The sequence below is a fragment of the Asterias rubens genome, chromosome 16 (assembly GCF_902459465.1).
Source record: "Asterias rubens chromosome 16, eAstRub1.3, whole genome shotgun sequence".
Classification (NCBI taxonomy): domain Eukaryota; kingdom Metazoa; phylum Echinodermata; class Asteroidea; order Forcipulatida; family Asteriidae; genus Asterias; species Asterias rubens.
Window position 1 is genome coordinate 13,781,364 of NC_047077.1, and position 13,590 is coordinate 13,794,953.

At 40.1% G+C, this 13,590-nt stretch overlaps 1 protein-coding gene across 2 annotated transcripts; it reads left to right on the forward strand.

Moving 5' to 3' along the window:
- Positions 1-186: 186 nt before the first annotated feature.
- LOC117300741 (solute carrier organic anion transporter family member 4C1-like) lies at positions 187-13,472 on the forward strand. Of its 2 annotated transcripts, none has more exons than XM_033784523.1 (9): positions 187-536; positions 5,837-6,602; positions 6,819-7,109; positions 7,802-7,972; positions 8,483-8,696; positions 9,139-9,316; positions 10,059-10,249; positions 10,745-10,809; positions 11,185-13,472. In XM_033784523.1, the coding sequence occupies exons 2-9, from the start codon at positions 5,846-5,848 to the stop codon at positions 11,484-11,486; spliced, it is 2,169 nt and encodes a 722-aa protein (XP_033640414.1). In that variant the 5' UTR covers positions 187-536; positions 5,837-5,845; the 3' UTR covers positions 11,487-13,472. The 2 variants fall into 2 exon arrangements, with proteins under 2 accessions (XP_033640414.1, XP_033640415.1); XM_033784524.1 differs by lacking the exon at positions 187-536 and adding an exon at positions 3,361-3,579.
- Positions 13,473-13,590: the final 118 nt, after the last annotated feature.

Genomic DNA, 13,590 nt, shown 5'->3' on the forward strand with positions numbered 1-13,590 from the left:
TTGATGCGACATAGAGAATTGCAGTGTTTTTACGACCGCTTATTACGCAAAAGAAAATCACTGTCAAGAAGATTATTGAGAGTTCCGCAATTTTGTGAATGTCATTTCAGGGCCACCGTATACGTTGAATGTCACACGCCGTGCTCTACACGATCATGTCATTGCATAGTGCGTGTACAGCTGGGATGGTACCACACGAAGTCTAGTGAACTTTGCACGCGAGAGAAGATGCTTGTTTAATTAAGTCAACTAAATAAAATGCCAAGTCAAAACCTACCAGCTATGTGTTAAATGTTTCACGTAGTTACTAGTTAGTATAGGGAGCACAACTTTAGATTAGTTTTGTTTCCAATTAGTGATTTCGAACTGCGCACAGTGGGTCACAACACACTGACGGACATTGTCAGACAGATGACATTACCGACTCAAGGCTGTGAGATCTGTACGGGCCGGTGGACGATTTCTTCCCGGGACAGCGTCTCGCAACCGTCTCGGTGCGAGACCTCCGTGTATGATCGATCGTCCCTGGAAGAGTGGTATGTATGAAATGTAGCTTGGTGCGGTCATGTTTACGTCTGTTTTAAAGCAATGTGTTGTTGTAATGGTGGCACATTTAAAGGGACTTCGAACATTGACGTAAATGTTTGCGATTGGGGCTCATATATTTACGTAAATAATAGTACCATGGCCCGGAGCCATTTTTGTTGGACCACTGACCATGTTACTATGTGTCCTTGCCTAATGCTCTGTTAAAATTGTTGTAATTCAGCCTTTGTGCTGCGAGGACAGTTTTTTAATAAACCATTTGATCTATCAAAAAAAGAAAATTATTCTCGGTGTACATAAACAATGTGAGTCCTTGTAGTTAATTAGTTCATCGTCGGAAAATATTGTATTTATTGTGGCTAAATTTGTGCAGACCTTATTTATTTATTTTTTATTTTTTTTTAATCGGGATTCAAAATATTTAAACACAGTGTTTCAAACTCTTCTGGATTGTAACTGTATAATCAGAAGGTATTTAGAAAGATAGAACAATTAAATAGTTTTTATTCGATAACTATACATCAATGTACTTCACCATGTGCGGTGTGTAGGTCTGCTCCCTATCGACGGCACTGTATGCGAATTATAAAGGTCTCAACCAAAGCCTGTACACCGCAAGCACATCGTGACCCTTTTCTAAAACGCCCATGGCAACATTTTATGTTTCTGTCCGATGTCAAAGACCAGTGTCCCCCAACCCAAAACAAATTGGGTCATCGAAGTTGCAAGAAAATAGCGAGGAAAAAAATAATTTCCAAATGAAGCTACAATCAACAACACACTAAAAAAAAACAAATTTTACACTTTCAGTTTGCAGAGTGAGTAGCCAAAGGGCAAGTTTGGTATAGTGGTGTTTATTATCGCCTTTCCATGCTGTTACTTGACAGTGTACACCGGGTTAAGTAAAGGGTAAGCCTTAACCAGTCGGGTAGACCCACATTTTTTTTCTTCTAACACTTAACTTTTCTAAAGTCGCGCAGCCCGTGGGTATACAGCGCATGTTGTTGTCAACAATTTCACAGGTGGCATTCAATCACCCAAATAATGGATTTCAATGTCAAGGGTTAAATGTCTTTGGGGGAATACTCGAATTCACTTTGCTCCGAGGAGTATAGCCCTACTGGTGTAAAGGAATTGCGCAAACTTATTTTGTTGGTGGGACACACATGGTTCTTCATTTTAACATAAAATTATAGCATATAAGCTTACCCTATAATGGCAGAAGTCGTTGATTCGAATCTCACTCAAGTAAAATATGCCAGGCCAAACTAAGATAGTACCCCAGCATCCCTTACAAGAAACTATGTACTTACAGGTGGTGGGCACTGGCCTGTCTTTTCGGCAGTTTATTTTACCATAGTTTTTGAACAAAAGTATCACTGCAAACAGAACTTAAACTATAATGTCCAGCGGAACACGAACTTAAACGTATAATCTCTTTACGTAAATTCTTTTTATACCATAACTTACGAGAAGCGGTGAGAATTGTGATTGGACTACTAAAATCGGGCTGTGCTTAATTATTTGCGCCTGTGCTATCTTGCGCAAAATGGTAGTAAGGGCTATTTTCAAAGATTACGCCTAAAAAATGTGTATTGACTCTCCCGCCGTGCTAAGAAGATGCAAGCACTGTACCGATAGGCCTACTGTATCACCCAAAATGATAAATGATGCATGCTACCAGAAAATTATGACACTGATATATATGATTGTACAGGTAATGATATTAAATTTGGTAAATAAAATATTATGTAATACAAAACGGACTATTATGCACAAGTATACGCTACATGCAGAGTCTGGCGGTCGAAAGTGCAAGCTTACTAACACTTTATCAATTCGGACCAATCATAACACAGATAAGCATATACGTCATTTCACGCTTATCCAATGAAATCATTGGGTATATAAGACCAGTGTCTGTATTTATCCTTGCAAATAAAGACAAGGACCAATGTCTGGGCGTGTCAATATGCAACCGAGTGATTGAGGGGCAACACGAACAACAAGTCGTCATAAAAGACTTGGGACTTTTAAATTAAAAAAAAGTTCCCTTCAAAACAAACAAAATGACTCAAACCCGCTTTTGCTATCTTCCGCGGCTTATTCGTACCCTTTGTTTAGTTTGTGTACACTTAGTGACTGAAGTCCTACTCATTTCTGCTGAGCAGACAGTTGTTTAAGGCAGTGGACACTATTGGTAATTACTCAAAATAATTATCAGCATAAAACCTCATTTGGTAACGAGTAATGGGGAGCTGTTGATAGTATAAAACATTGTGAGAAACGGCTCCCTCTGAAGTGACGTAGTTTTCGAGAAAGAATTTTTTTTCCACGAATTTGATTTCGAGAGCTCAAGTTTAGAACTTGAGCTCTCGAAATCAAGCATCTAAAGCACACAACTTCTTGTGACAATGGTGTGTTTTTCTTTCATAGTTATCTCGCAATTCCGACAACCAATTGAACTCAAATTTTCACAGGTTTGTTATTTTATGCATATGTTGAGATGCACCAAGTGAGAAGACTGGTCTTTAATAATTACCAATAGCTTCGCTAGTTTGTTGTGCTAAGGCAGGTCTATGAAATTAGACCCTGGTTTTAACATCTGGAACGACGATTGTAAACACCAACGTTTATTACAGGTCATGTTTACACACATCCAGGGAGGACTTTGCCGCCGTGACACTGGCGGGGTTACGCCGGGGGCTCAGTCAGTGTACACGAACAGCGTTTGACGCTAACAATACAGATTGTATTCTAAATAGGGCAACGGTATAAAGCTGTCGGCAGGTCGACTCGGCCCCACTGCAAGTTCACTTTGTTGTTCACCACAGGGATCATTTAGGATTAATTTGAAGTGAGATTTCAACATATACTTTGAAATAATACCTGTTGGGATTGTGTGGAAGAGGAAACTGGCTCACTACGAGTGACGAGCATCTATTGGCATCCAGTCTTTTTGGAGGAAGTTGAGGTTTTTGAGAGTTGTCTCGACGGTTCGCACAGTAAACTTCTTCAGGTCAGACCTCTCTGGTAATATTCTCTGCACATTTTTTATTTAATAAGAAAACATGTGTGTATTCAACCACCCTGCCGTTGTTGTATATAAATTATAGTTGTAATTAGTTTTTTTTATGCAGTTTGTCTGGTTTCACTCCCAACATCTGTTGGACTGTTAAAAGCAGTGGACACTATTGGTAATTTCTCAAAATAATTGTTATCATAAAAATGTAGTTGGTAACAAGCAATGGGGAGCTTTTGATAGTTTAAGGCGTTGTGAGAAACGGCTCACTCTGAAGTATTGTAGTTTTCGAGAAATCAGTAATTTTCCACATAACTATTTGAAATTGACTTCGATACCCCAGAATTAGATTTTTAGGTCCCGAAATCAAGCATCTAAAAGCACACAACTTCGTGTGACAAGGTTTTTTTTCCCCATAATTATCTCGCAACTTCGACGACCAATTGAGTTAAAATTTTAACATGTTTGTTATTTTGTGCATATGATGAGATACGAGAGACTGGTCTTGACATTTACCAAAGGTGTTCAATGTCTTTAACACTTGTTGTGTGACTGGTTTGCAGTGATTCCCAATGATATAGTTGTCACATCTATGTTGTTGCTGTTTTTGTTTTTTGTTTTTTTTTGTTTTTTTACGATGCTTTTTGAACTCTCTGTAGTTTCACTGCATTTGACTATTGCTTTGTTTGACTGCCGAGTATGATTACGGATTTTGACAATTTTTAACAAAATGAAATTATTTGTTTTTAATATATACCCTTGTTTCGTATGTTGGAGCAGAACATTATGCACAATAATGTCCATGATATGTAACATTCTCAATTGTGTATAATAAATATAAAATGAATTGGTTATTTAGTTTCCACATCACTATTACCAAACGGGAATTTCTATAAAATTATGTTATAAACCCAAGTAATCTGCATATGTAATTAACGCATTCTTTCACAAAACCGTTTGTAGTACATACGCGTTCTTTATCTTATCACGTAAAAGACAAGAATGGTTTTGTGGTCGTTTAGTTTTTATTATCACCAAAAGTAATTAATAAACTACAGAAACACAAATGAAACACCAATGGACAAGATGATGTTCTACTGGGGTTGTGTGTGAGTCATTCTACCTTTGGACTCTGGTAATGTTTACCCGTACAGGTAGGATTCCATGGTTTACCGTGGTGACTGTGCGTCACAATAATGCATACAATCACAGGTCATAGAAAGAAATGTTGCAATAGAGGTTTTAACCTTTATTGCGCTTTACCGTCACTCAAAGGGTACTTCGAGGCTACTGGCTTACACTTTGGGCTTAGTCTTGTTGAAGCCCAATACGTTCTTATTTATTATACCATCGCATTTTTGTAAAAAAAAAGGGGGCCTTTAAAAGTCAAATCCATTTTCGAAATCGTGTTTCAGCTTGGGTTTAGGCTTCAGGCTTTATCTGCAAGTTAAAAGCTCCGTAAAGAAAGCGCACATTTCCAACATAAATTTCAGAGGCTGAGCCTGAATCCAGACCAAACGCCGTATGTGATCCTTGGCTACATGGCAGTTAACAGTTGCATGGTCTGTGACTGGCAACGTGATCAAGACAATTATTGACAAATTATTATTGAGGGGAACTGGCAACATCGGGCATAATAACTCAGTTGGTAGAGTGATGGCACGTTACCCCGAAAGTCGTTGGTTCCAATCCCGCTCTAGTAAAAATGTGTCTTTGTTCAAACCCAAATCAAAAAGATGCATTCTATGAAGTCGACACATCTGGTATTATTATACTCGGGACCGTCTATCGTAAGGTGTTAAGTTATACCCCTCATACTTTTTCGTACGTTCCAGCTGTTCATCACTCAAACGTAAACGCAGGTCACACATTATTATTTCCATCTTTACGATTCCTGCAAAATGCAGTATCCCTAGACTTGGTTCAAGTCCAGTTCTCGTGTGAGAGGTCCCTCACCATATCTTGCCACAAGCCGCACAGTGCGAGCTCGCCGTCAAAATGTGGAACGGGTTGGGGGAATGCAGATCATCACAAAACAATAGTTTTCTGGCGATGGCACGGAATTGGGACTTGAGTCAGGTCTACAGTTTCCCTAGCTATCTTGTTCTCCACGCATTGCAACTATTTAGAAATGTATCTTCGGCTTTAGGAGAGACGAGTCTTATCTTCGGCTTAATGTCGTTGTATTTTGCAAGGGGGACAAGAATATTTTAAAGACTTGTTTTTGTCATGCCTTTTCTTTCTTCCCTTCTCTCAACAAATTGACAGAGATTCACAATGACAGAATTTGCGACACCACCACGCTCCCCATATCTGCAGCTCGAGTTCACAGCAGAAGAGGACATCGCACTGTCGAGTGATGCCGAGCAGAAGTCCGACGGCCCCGACCAGCGGAGGGCCTCAGAGTCAAACACAACGCCGAGCAGGGGCGAGTCACGACGGGGAGCAGGCCGCGAGGTAGACGCCCGCGGCCGCCCTCTCGTCTCTTCGGTCTCCACACGGACTTTCTTCATCGCACTCGTCCTCTTGATGTTCGTCACGAGTTTTGCATGCCGTGGTGTGGTCCACGGTATCCTGAGGATCTTACAAGAAGACGTGGATCTGAGCGGCGGGGAGACCATCACTCTTGCTTTGTCCTTTGACTTTGGCTTCGTCATCTTTGTTGTCATCATGGCACTGCAGGACCGGAAGATACACCGCCCGAAGAGCATTGGCTTCGGCGGGTTCATAATCGGTGTGGGACTCCTAGTAGTGTGTATTCCGTATGTTATAACCCGGTCGGAACTTCAACACGGACCGTGGTACGTTGGGAAGTACGACCTGTGTGATAGAGAGACGGCATCCCGTCACCAGTCGGGGAATTCGTCAACGCCTGGTGGTGGTGATGGCCCCGCACCCAAGGCGAGTTGGAATAGTATAGCTTGGATGGTGATCGGTTTGATACTAGCTGGTACCGGAGCAGTCCCACAGTTCCCGCTCGGTCTTACTTACCTTGAAGATAGATTAAGGGGATTCGGAACGCCGTTTTATGTAGGTAAGAACCTTAAAGGTCGTTGACACAATGCGGGGATTCAGAATATAGGGCGCCATCATGAGTTTGCCCTTAAATGATGTTTTCAAAGAAGTTTTGGATACAGTATATTGATATTATTGAATATTATAGAACTTGATATTTCAGGTATATGGAAAGCTTTAGGTCACTGCATGTTTGTCCAATGAAACCAATGAATCAAATGAAATCCTCTTTCAGCAATTCTCTTGTGCTCTTATCTACTCGGCATTTGGTTTGGTGACCTCATCAGTTTCTTCATGTGGCACCACGTGGGCAACGCAGACAATACCACCGTGGCCCTCTGGTGGTTGGGGTTCTTCTGCTCGGCGTTGGTGGCGCTCGTCCTGGGCGTCTTTATATTCATGGCAAAAGATCGATACAAACGGCTGGTGAGTGAGACTAGGGGTCTCATTCCAGGAGGGGCGAACCGAACTGAGAATGGTGCACAATACAGGCGACTTGTTAGTGCAGAGGAGACCCCACATAGAGGTAAATACATCCATCGACAACAAAATGAGTTGTACTAGAAAGCATCCTTGGTTGATAACTTGGCCATCCACTTTGTCTTCCAAGGCAAAGTGTATCTTGGGGTTTTGTATTCGTTCGATTGTTATCCTATGAATATAGATAATGTACAATAAAACTAAGAAGTTTGATTTCAAAAGATGGTCGCGTTTTTAAGATATCGCCGACAATCCGGGGCATGTCCACGCCGGGAGAATAATCCTTATTATTATACACAATATAAGGAGCGTTAATGACAGTATTACGCTTACCAGATTCAAATTGTTGGGCATAACCACATTAAATTCGAAGAAAACTATTTCTCAAATGCTATATACTATCGAAAGCTGATGCGGCCTTCTAATTAACAGGTTTTATTGCCTTTGATTTTAAGAGTGATTAGTAAACGAGAAATGTATACCTTCCGTTTTAAAGGGTCTATGTAACTTTTGTAGGACAAAGAAAGCTGATGTGGCCTTCTAATTAACAGTTTTTATTGGCATTAATTTTAAGAGTGATTAGTAAACGAGAAATTTACACCTTCCCTTTTAAACGAAATGAAGATTACAAATCTTTGCTTACGCTCTAAAAACATCCGGTCAGAATTGCCGATAAAGACAAGGGACCTCTGTTTAACACTTACATGGCTCACAAAGCGTTTTTTTTTTTTAATCAAGATGGCAAGGTGACACCAAGATGGCGACGTATTCTGACCAACAGTCAGCTGCTTTGCTACGGGCTCGGTGGCAGCTGTGACGTGGCTCTGATGACTGGTTTCCTTATATTCCTACCGAGATACATCGGAACAGTTACTGCTGCTGGACGGGGACCAGCCAAGTTTTATATCGGTACGTACTTAGGATAATTAAATAAAAACTACATGTATACAACAGCATTGCTCTTGCAACTAAATTAGTTTTTATATTAATACATCGAATGTGCTTTTCGTTAGAGCCCTATTTATTAGACCAATAACATTCATGTAATCTTTCTCAGCCCCCCCCCCCCCCCCCCCACAGCAGCTGCCGTGACGCTCCGGGGGCTTTTTCAGCACGGCTTAAGCCAAACTTCACTTTAATCTTGTCATTTAAATGTTCATCGATGGATCATGTTTAATGATGTCTCAATAGCTTTTTAAAGACCCCATTCACCCAATGATTCGGTTGTGATATTATTCGACGTTTCAATCTGTATCATCTGGTAGTCTTCAAGCGAAGGTAATAACCTGCTCTGGCTCGCTGATTGACGGGTTATGTATTGAAAAACGTCAACTCAATCACATAGTTTGGATTTCCCACATCAATCTTGTGAAAGAAAAGTCATCTGAAATGTTGTTTTTTGTTCTTTTATTTTGACAGGCACGGCTGTCATCACCGGTCTCTGCTTTGGTATCCTGACGTCAGCAGGGCTTACACTGAGCCGAAAAATAAAGATGAAAGGGCTCAGTCTCATGGCGCTGATTGGGTGCGTGGTGGCGCTGTTGTTCATGTGGCTTCTTCCAATATTTCAATGTTCGGACGCACCAATCGCTGGGGACATAGTGAAAGACGGTCGACATTCACCATCGGAAGGGTAAGCTGGTTGTTTCACGCTGAGACGAACTCGACAAAAATGGCTGACACGGTTGCCACCCCCATTGGTTACACTTGCTGACGGAATGGCCTCGGCAGTGCTCTGTACGACATGTTGTCACTCGATTCATGACATTTTTACAACAACATTTACGACTTAGAGCTTGTCGATTCACGACTTGGAGATATTGCCGTCACTTTACGGTTTAGGGGCACAATTCTTGAATATTTACGTGAATATGTCGATCTCGATGCGAAAAAAAGCTTTTGAAATTTCCTAAACTCTTATTATTTATTGTGTGAGGGTCTAAACGATATTTTGAAACCCTTTAAACACTACATTATTTTTGTTTCATGTTCGAAATTTCAAGCAAATGAAATGTTCACGACAAGGTTTTTGATAGGTTTTTTTTCATTCGCCATTTTGTGTTTTCTAACCACAGCACTTTCAATGGTTTCTGGACCAATTTGAATGCCACATGTAACGTGGACTGTATCTGCCCTAAGACATTTAAACCCGTGTGTGGATCCAATGGCCAGACATATCTCTCGCCGTGTCTTGCCGGGTGCCACGTGGAACAGCCGTGGGATAAGATCGACTCGCAAGGATTGAAACTCACGGTAAAGTAGTGACAGTAAAGTTTAGTTTGACAATGGACATTGGACATTCACATGGGTCTGTAAAGCGAATACATAATGTCCAATATTGATGTCCAATGTTGATGTGCAATATCCCAGTCGATGTATAACTTAGAAATTCACTGTACAAACCTAAGGGGAAAACCCAATGTCGAAAAAGCAACATCGATATTCACTGAACAAATCTATGTGAATATCCAATATCGATGTGCAAGGTGGACACTCACTGTACAAAATGTGAATGTCCAACGTCCAATATAAAAGAAAACATTGATTTTTACTGAACAAACCATTTCCAATGCCTAATGATAAATATCAAACTAAGTATTACAATTCATTATACGGAAAGAAGTTGATATTAAAATTTGAAAACTTTGAAACGCAGTTGGACATTTTGAGGTTCCTTATGAAACGAAAGAGGAGTTTGTGACCAAGTTAGGGATAATGGTCCTATAATGATATAGTTTGTTGGTTGAAGAGTGTTAACGTTAACCAAGTGTTACTAAAGATGACTATTATATGTAGATAACTGTTAAGAGAGTGAACGTTTACCCATTGCTTGAAGGAAGACTAAATCATTTATCGCTAGGTATGCCGTTTCATTCTGTTTATTTGCATTCAAACAAAAATCGGCCATTTGCAAACTGTATTTTAAAACCTTACACCAACACGTACAGCGTTTCAGTTCAGTTTTATCTTTATTTTTAATATTATTCTCTTGTAGAATTTCAGCGAGTGTTCTTGTGTTCCGGGCCCAGACAGTAACAGTCCCGAGGAAAGCCTAGGCCAGGGCTATGCGTTGTCTGGGCCGTGCCCAAGTGCTTGCAGCAATACGTGGCTATTCTTCGCTGTTGTCTTTATCGTGTTCTTTATGACGGGATTTCAATTTGTACCCATGATTTTAATATCAATGAGGTGAGTTAAATGCACTGGACACCTTTGGTAATTGTCAAAGACCAGTGTCCTCACTTGGTGTATCCCAACATACGCATACATTTAAAAAGAAACGGTGAAAATGTGAGCTCAATTGGCCATCGAACTCGTAAGAGAATAGTGAAAAGAAAAATTACCTTGTTGCATGTGTGCTTTCAGATGCATTATAAAAGGCTTCAGCTGGGGTTTTCCTTTCACGTCTAAAACTTCAATGTCCTTATTGTATTTTTGTTTTACCAACAGTTTGTGTGTTGTTTCCATTAGGATGCTTTGCCGACTATAAAACTCAGATTTAGATGCAGGTTGGCCCAATCAATGTATATTCAGGTTGCAGTAATATCCACTGTATGCTATAGATACGAACAGTGGCAGATTCTGTTTAGTGGGGTTTACACACCCCTATTAGCCTAATTAAAGCTCGCCTGGTTATCGTAACCATGCACAATATAAAACTAAGTTTGTTTTCCTTATCTAAAGGTGTGTTGTCCGAGCTGACAGAGTAGCTGCCCTCAGCTTCCACGTTTCTTTATGGCATTTACTTGGTAAGTATATAATGCTATTATTTATTTTGGTGTGGGCGTTTTGGTGACCCTGACTTAAAACCAGTTCAGTGTTTGGCGAAAACTGGTTGTTAATCAGAAACATTTTGTGACGTAGTACAACCCCTTGGATGTTCTCCAAAATGTACAATCATTTGTCACAAAACGTAACAAAAGTATTCAAGTTCCAAACATATTGTCTAATAAAACAGTAGCAATTTAGTCCCCAAACAATACGGGACGCTTTGCATTTCTTTTTTGTAAACAAATTAAATAGGCCAATGTGTAAATCTGTAAACATTTAAAACTTCAAATCTTGCAAGTTTATGCTTTGTAAAAATACCCTAATAATGTAAAAGTTGTTTACTTTTATTGCAGGTTATGTACCAGCGATAGCCTACTTCAGCGCCATCCTAAACCAATCATGTGTCCTCTGGAGTTCACCCGATGCCCAGTACTACCACGAGTGCGCCCTCTACGATTCGTTCAAACACCAAGTGTACTTCCTCTCGACAGTGTTGGTCCTCAAGGTTCTATCTGTGGTCCTCCACGCCGCAGCGTTTATATCTATCAGGAGAGACAGATGCGTGGCGGGTATGGACTGGGCGGACTATGACGCCATTGAAATGGAATCTGCAGATAGTGTTAGATCACCAAGTAGGACTCCAGCCCATCTCTAGCCAATCCTTATAAGTGTTTCAAATGCTGCATGTCAAATAAGTCTCTCAGTACTCTACTAAGGCTGAGTTCGGGCGGTGTGTTCCTGTCCCGAGGGCGCTCACTCACGCCCGAACGATGAGAACACGACCTGAGAACAACACACTTGGAACAAGATCACAGACCACCTTTCCGCAGGAGTCAGCTGAAAACAAGAAAACAACACTGTACAGAATGGCGCCTACACCATCATTGGGTGGAACAGCGATCCTTGTGTTCTGGAGCATCCAAGAACACACCGCCCGAACTCGATCAAAGGCATAGCCTTAACAACGCAAGAGAGTTGCCTTGAGCATAGGTCAATCCAAGTCCACAGTCACCTTTGACTTTGTATTATTCATGTCACAGGGAAATTCGCAGTCAAATCCTACGTACATGTACACTGTATAGAACAATGCTGCACACAGACGACCTAAAGTGCAGCTGCCAAACGTCGCCCGGACCAATCACGACACAAAATGTAGAAAGCCGCGTAAAACCAATACCTGTCTTTGGGGACAAGTCTATCTTTGGTACACCTCAATGTCAATCACCGTCCTGAATATTAATTCGTATACCACTTGTTAAAATCTGGTTATACCTTGATAAAGTATGTAAAAGAGGTTCAGGTAGCCTTTGAAAATTAGTGGGGGCGAGAGTTGGACTTTATCATTTTACACAATCTTGATCAGACATGTTCCCTGTGTGTGCAACAGCAACTGAAAATCCTGATTCTTATTATATATACCAACAAGGAGTCGGCCGGACCATTATTTTTACCCTCACAGCCTCGATTTGTTAATAATGAACATTTGTTTTTTCTGCATTGCTTGCTTTTCGTAAAAAAAAAAAATTATTCACCATTTTATTTGCAAATAACAGTCCAAAAGAGCGTTCTATTGACCCAAAACATAAATCACAAAGAGTTATAAGCTTTGGGGTTTTATACAATTGGTAAATTTATTTCATAATTATAACTGGTTAACAACAGTCTATCATAATATACAAATTTCACGAAATATACACTATTATAGATTGTACCTTTTAGAAAATATATCTCAAAACTCTATTAATATAACACAAATCACCGTAATCTTAAATTAATACAAATTAAAGTGTAAAGTATATACATGTATGTTATCGGGGGGCCCTTCACAATCATAACGTTTGAAATAATAAAATACACAACACATTGAAGTCATTATTTATAATTATGTTTGATATGCACACGCGTAGAGATGTTTCGTCATGGTTTTGTGTGCATGTCTTTAAATAATTATTGCGTCCCTTCGCGCATCTATTGTGTGACGTAATTGTGTTTTTAAAGCCACTTCAACTTGAAGCCGTGTCATAGGCGGCTACAGCTACGTCTACATTTTTGCGTCATCATGCGTTGAAATATAGGACGTCCTTATCAACACCCTTAGCAACAGCCGTAGCCGTAGCTGTAGCCACCAATTAGGATACAGCCTTGCACTGCCTGGCGCTAACGGAAACACCATAGGAATTGCATTGAGCTAGTTCTTGTGTGCAAATTTAAATGAGAAAAGTAATATTTATACATTTTGTGATATGACATTTCTTGGCCATTCAAAACGATGACGCAATAAAAGGAATTTCTAAAATGTTTTATTTGGTAAAAACTATTAATTTTTACAAATTATTCCCAGTTAATTTCCATTTCTGTTTTGCTCATTTGCATTTTTATTTGCCTTTTTTTTAAACAGTACTTTGTGTTGTGATACCCGTGGTCATTGTTTTGTTTGGTGCTTGATACACCAGGGAAAATCGCTTAGCTGGCTGAAGAAATAAAATGGAACACGAAAGAGCCCAATTTCAATTTCATGTTATGCTTACCAGAATAAGGTTACCATGCAGGCATAAAAAGTATCATGTCGCATGCACGTATGTCTATGACTGGTATTCTGCTAAAGTGTTAAGCAAAATAAAATTGACAGCTCTCTCTGAAATTCGACCCAAATGTAAACTCTGTGACTTGCCTATCAAAGGCAGGGTGTTAATTTAGCTTCGTGTGGTGTATCCCAACATGCATACAATAACAAACCTGTGAAAATTTCGGCCCAGTTG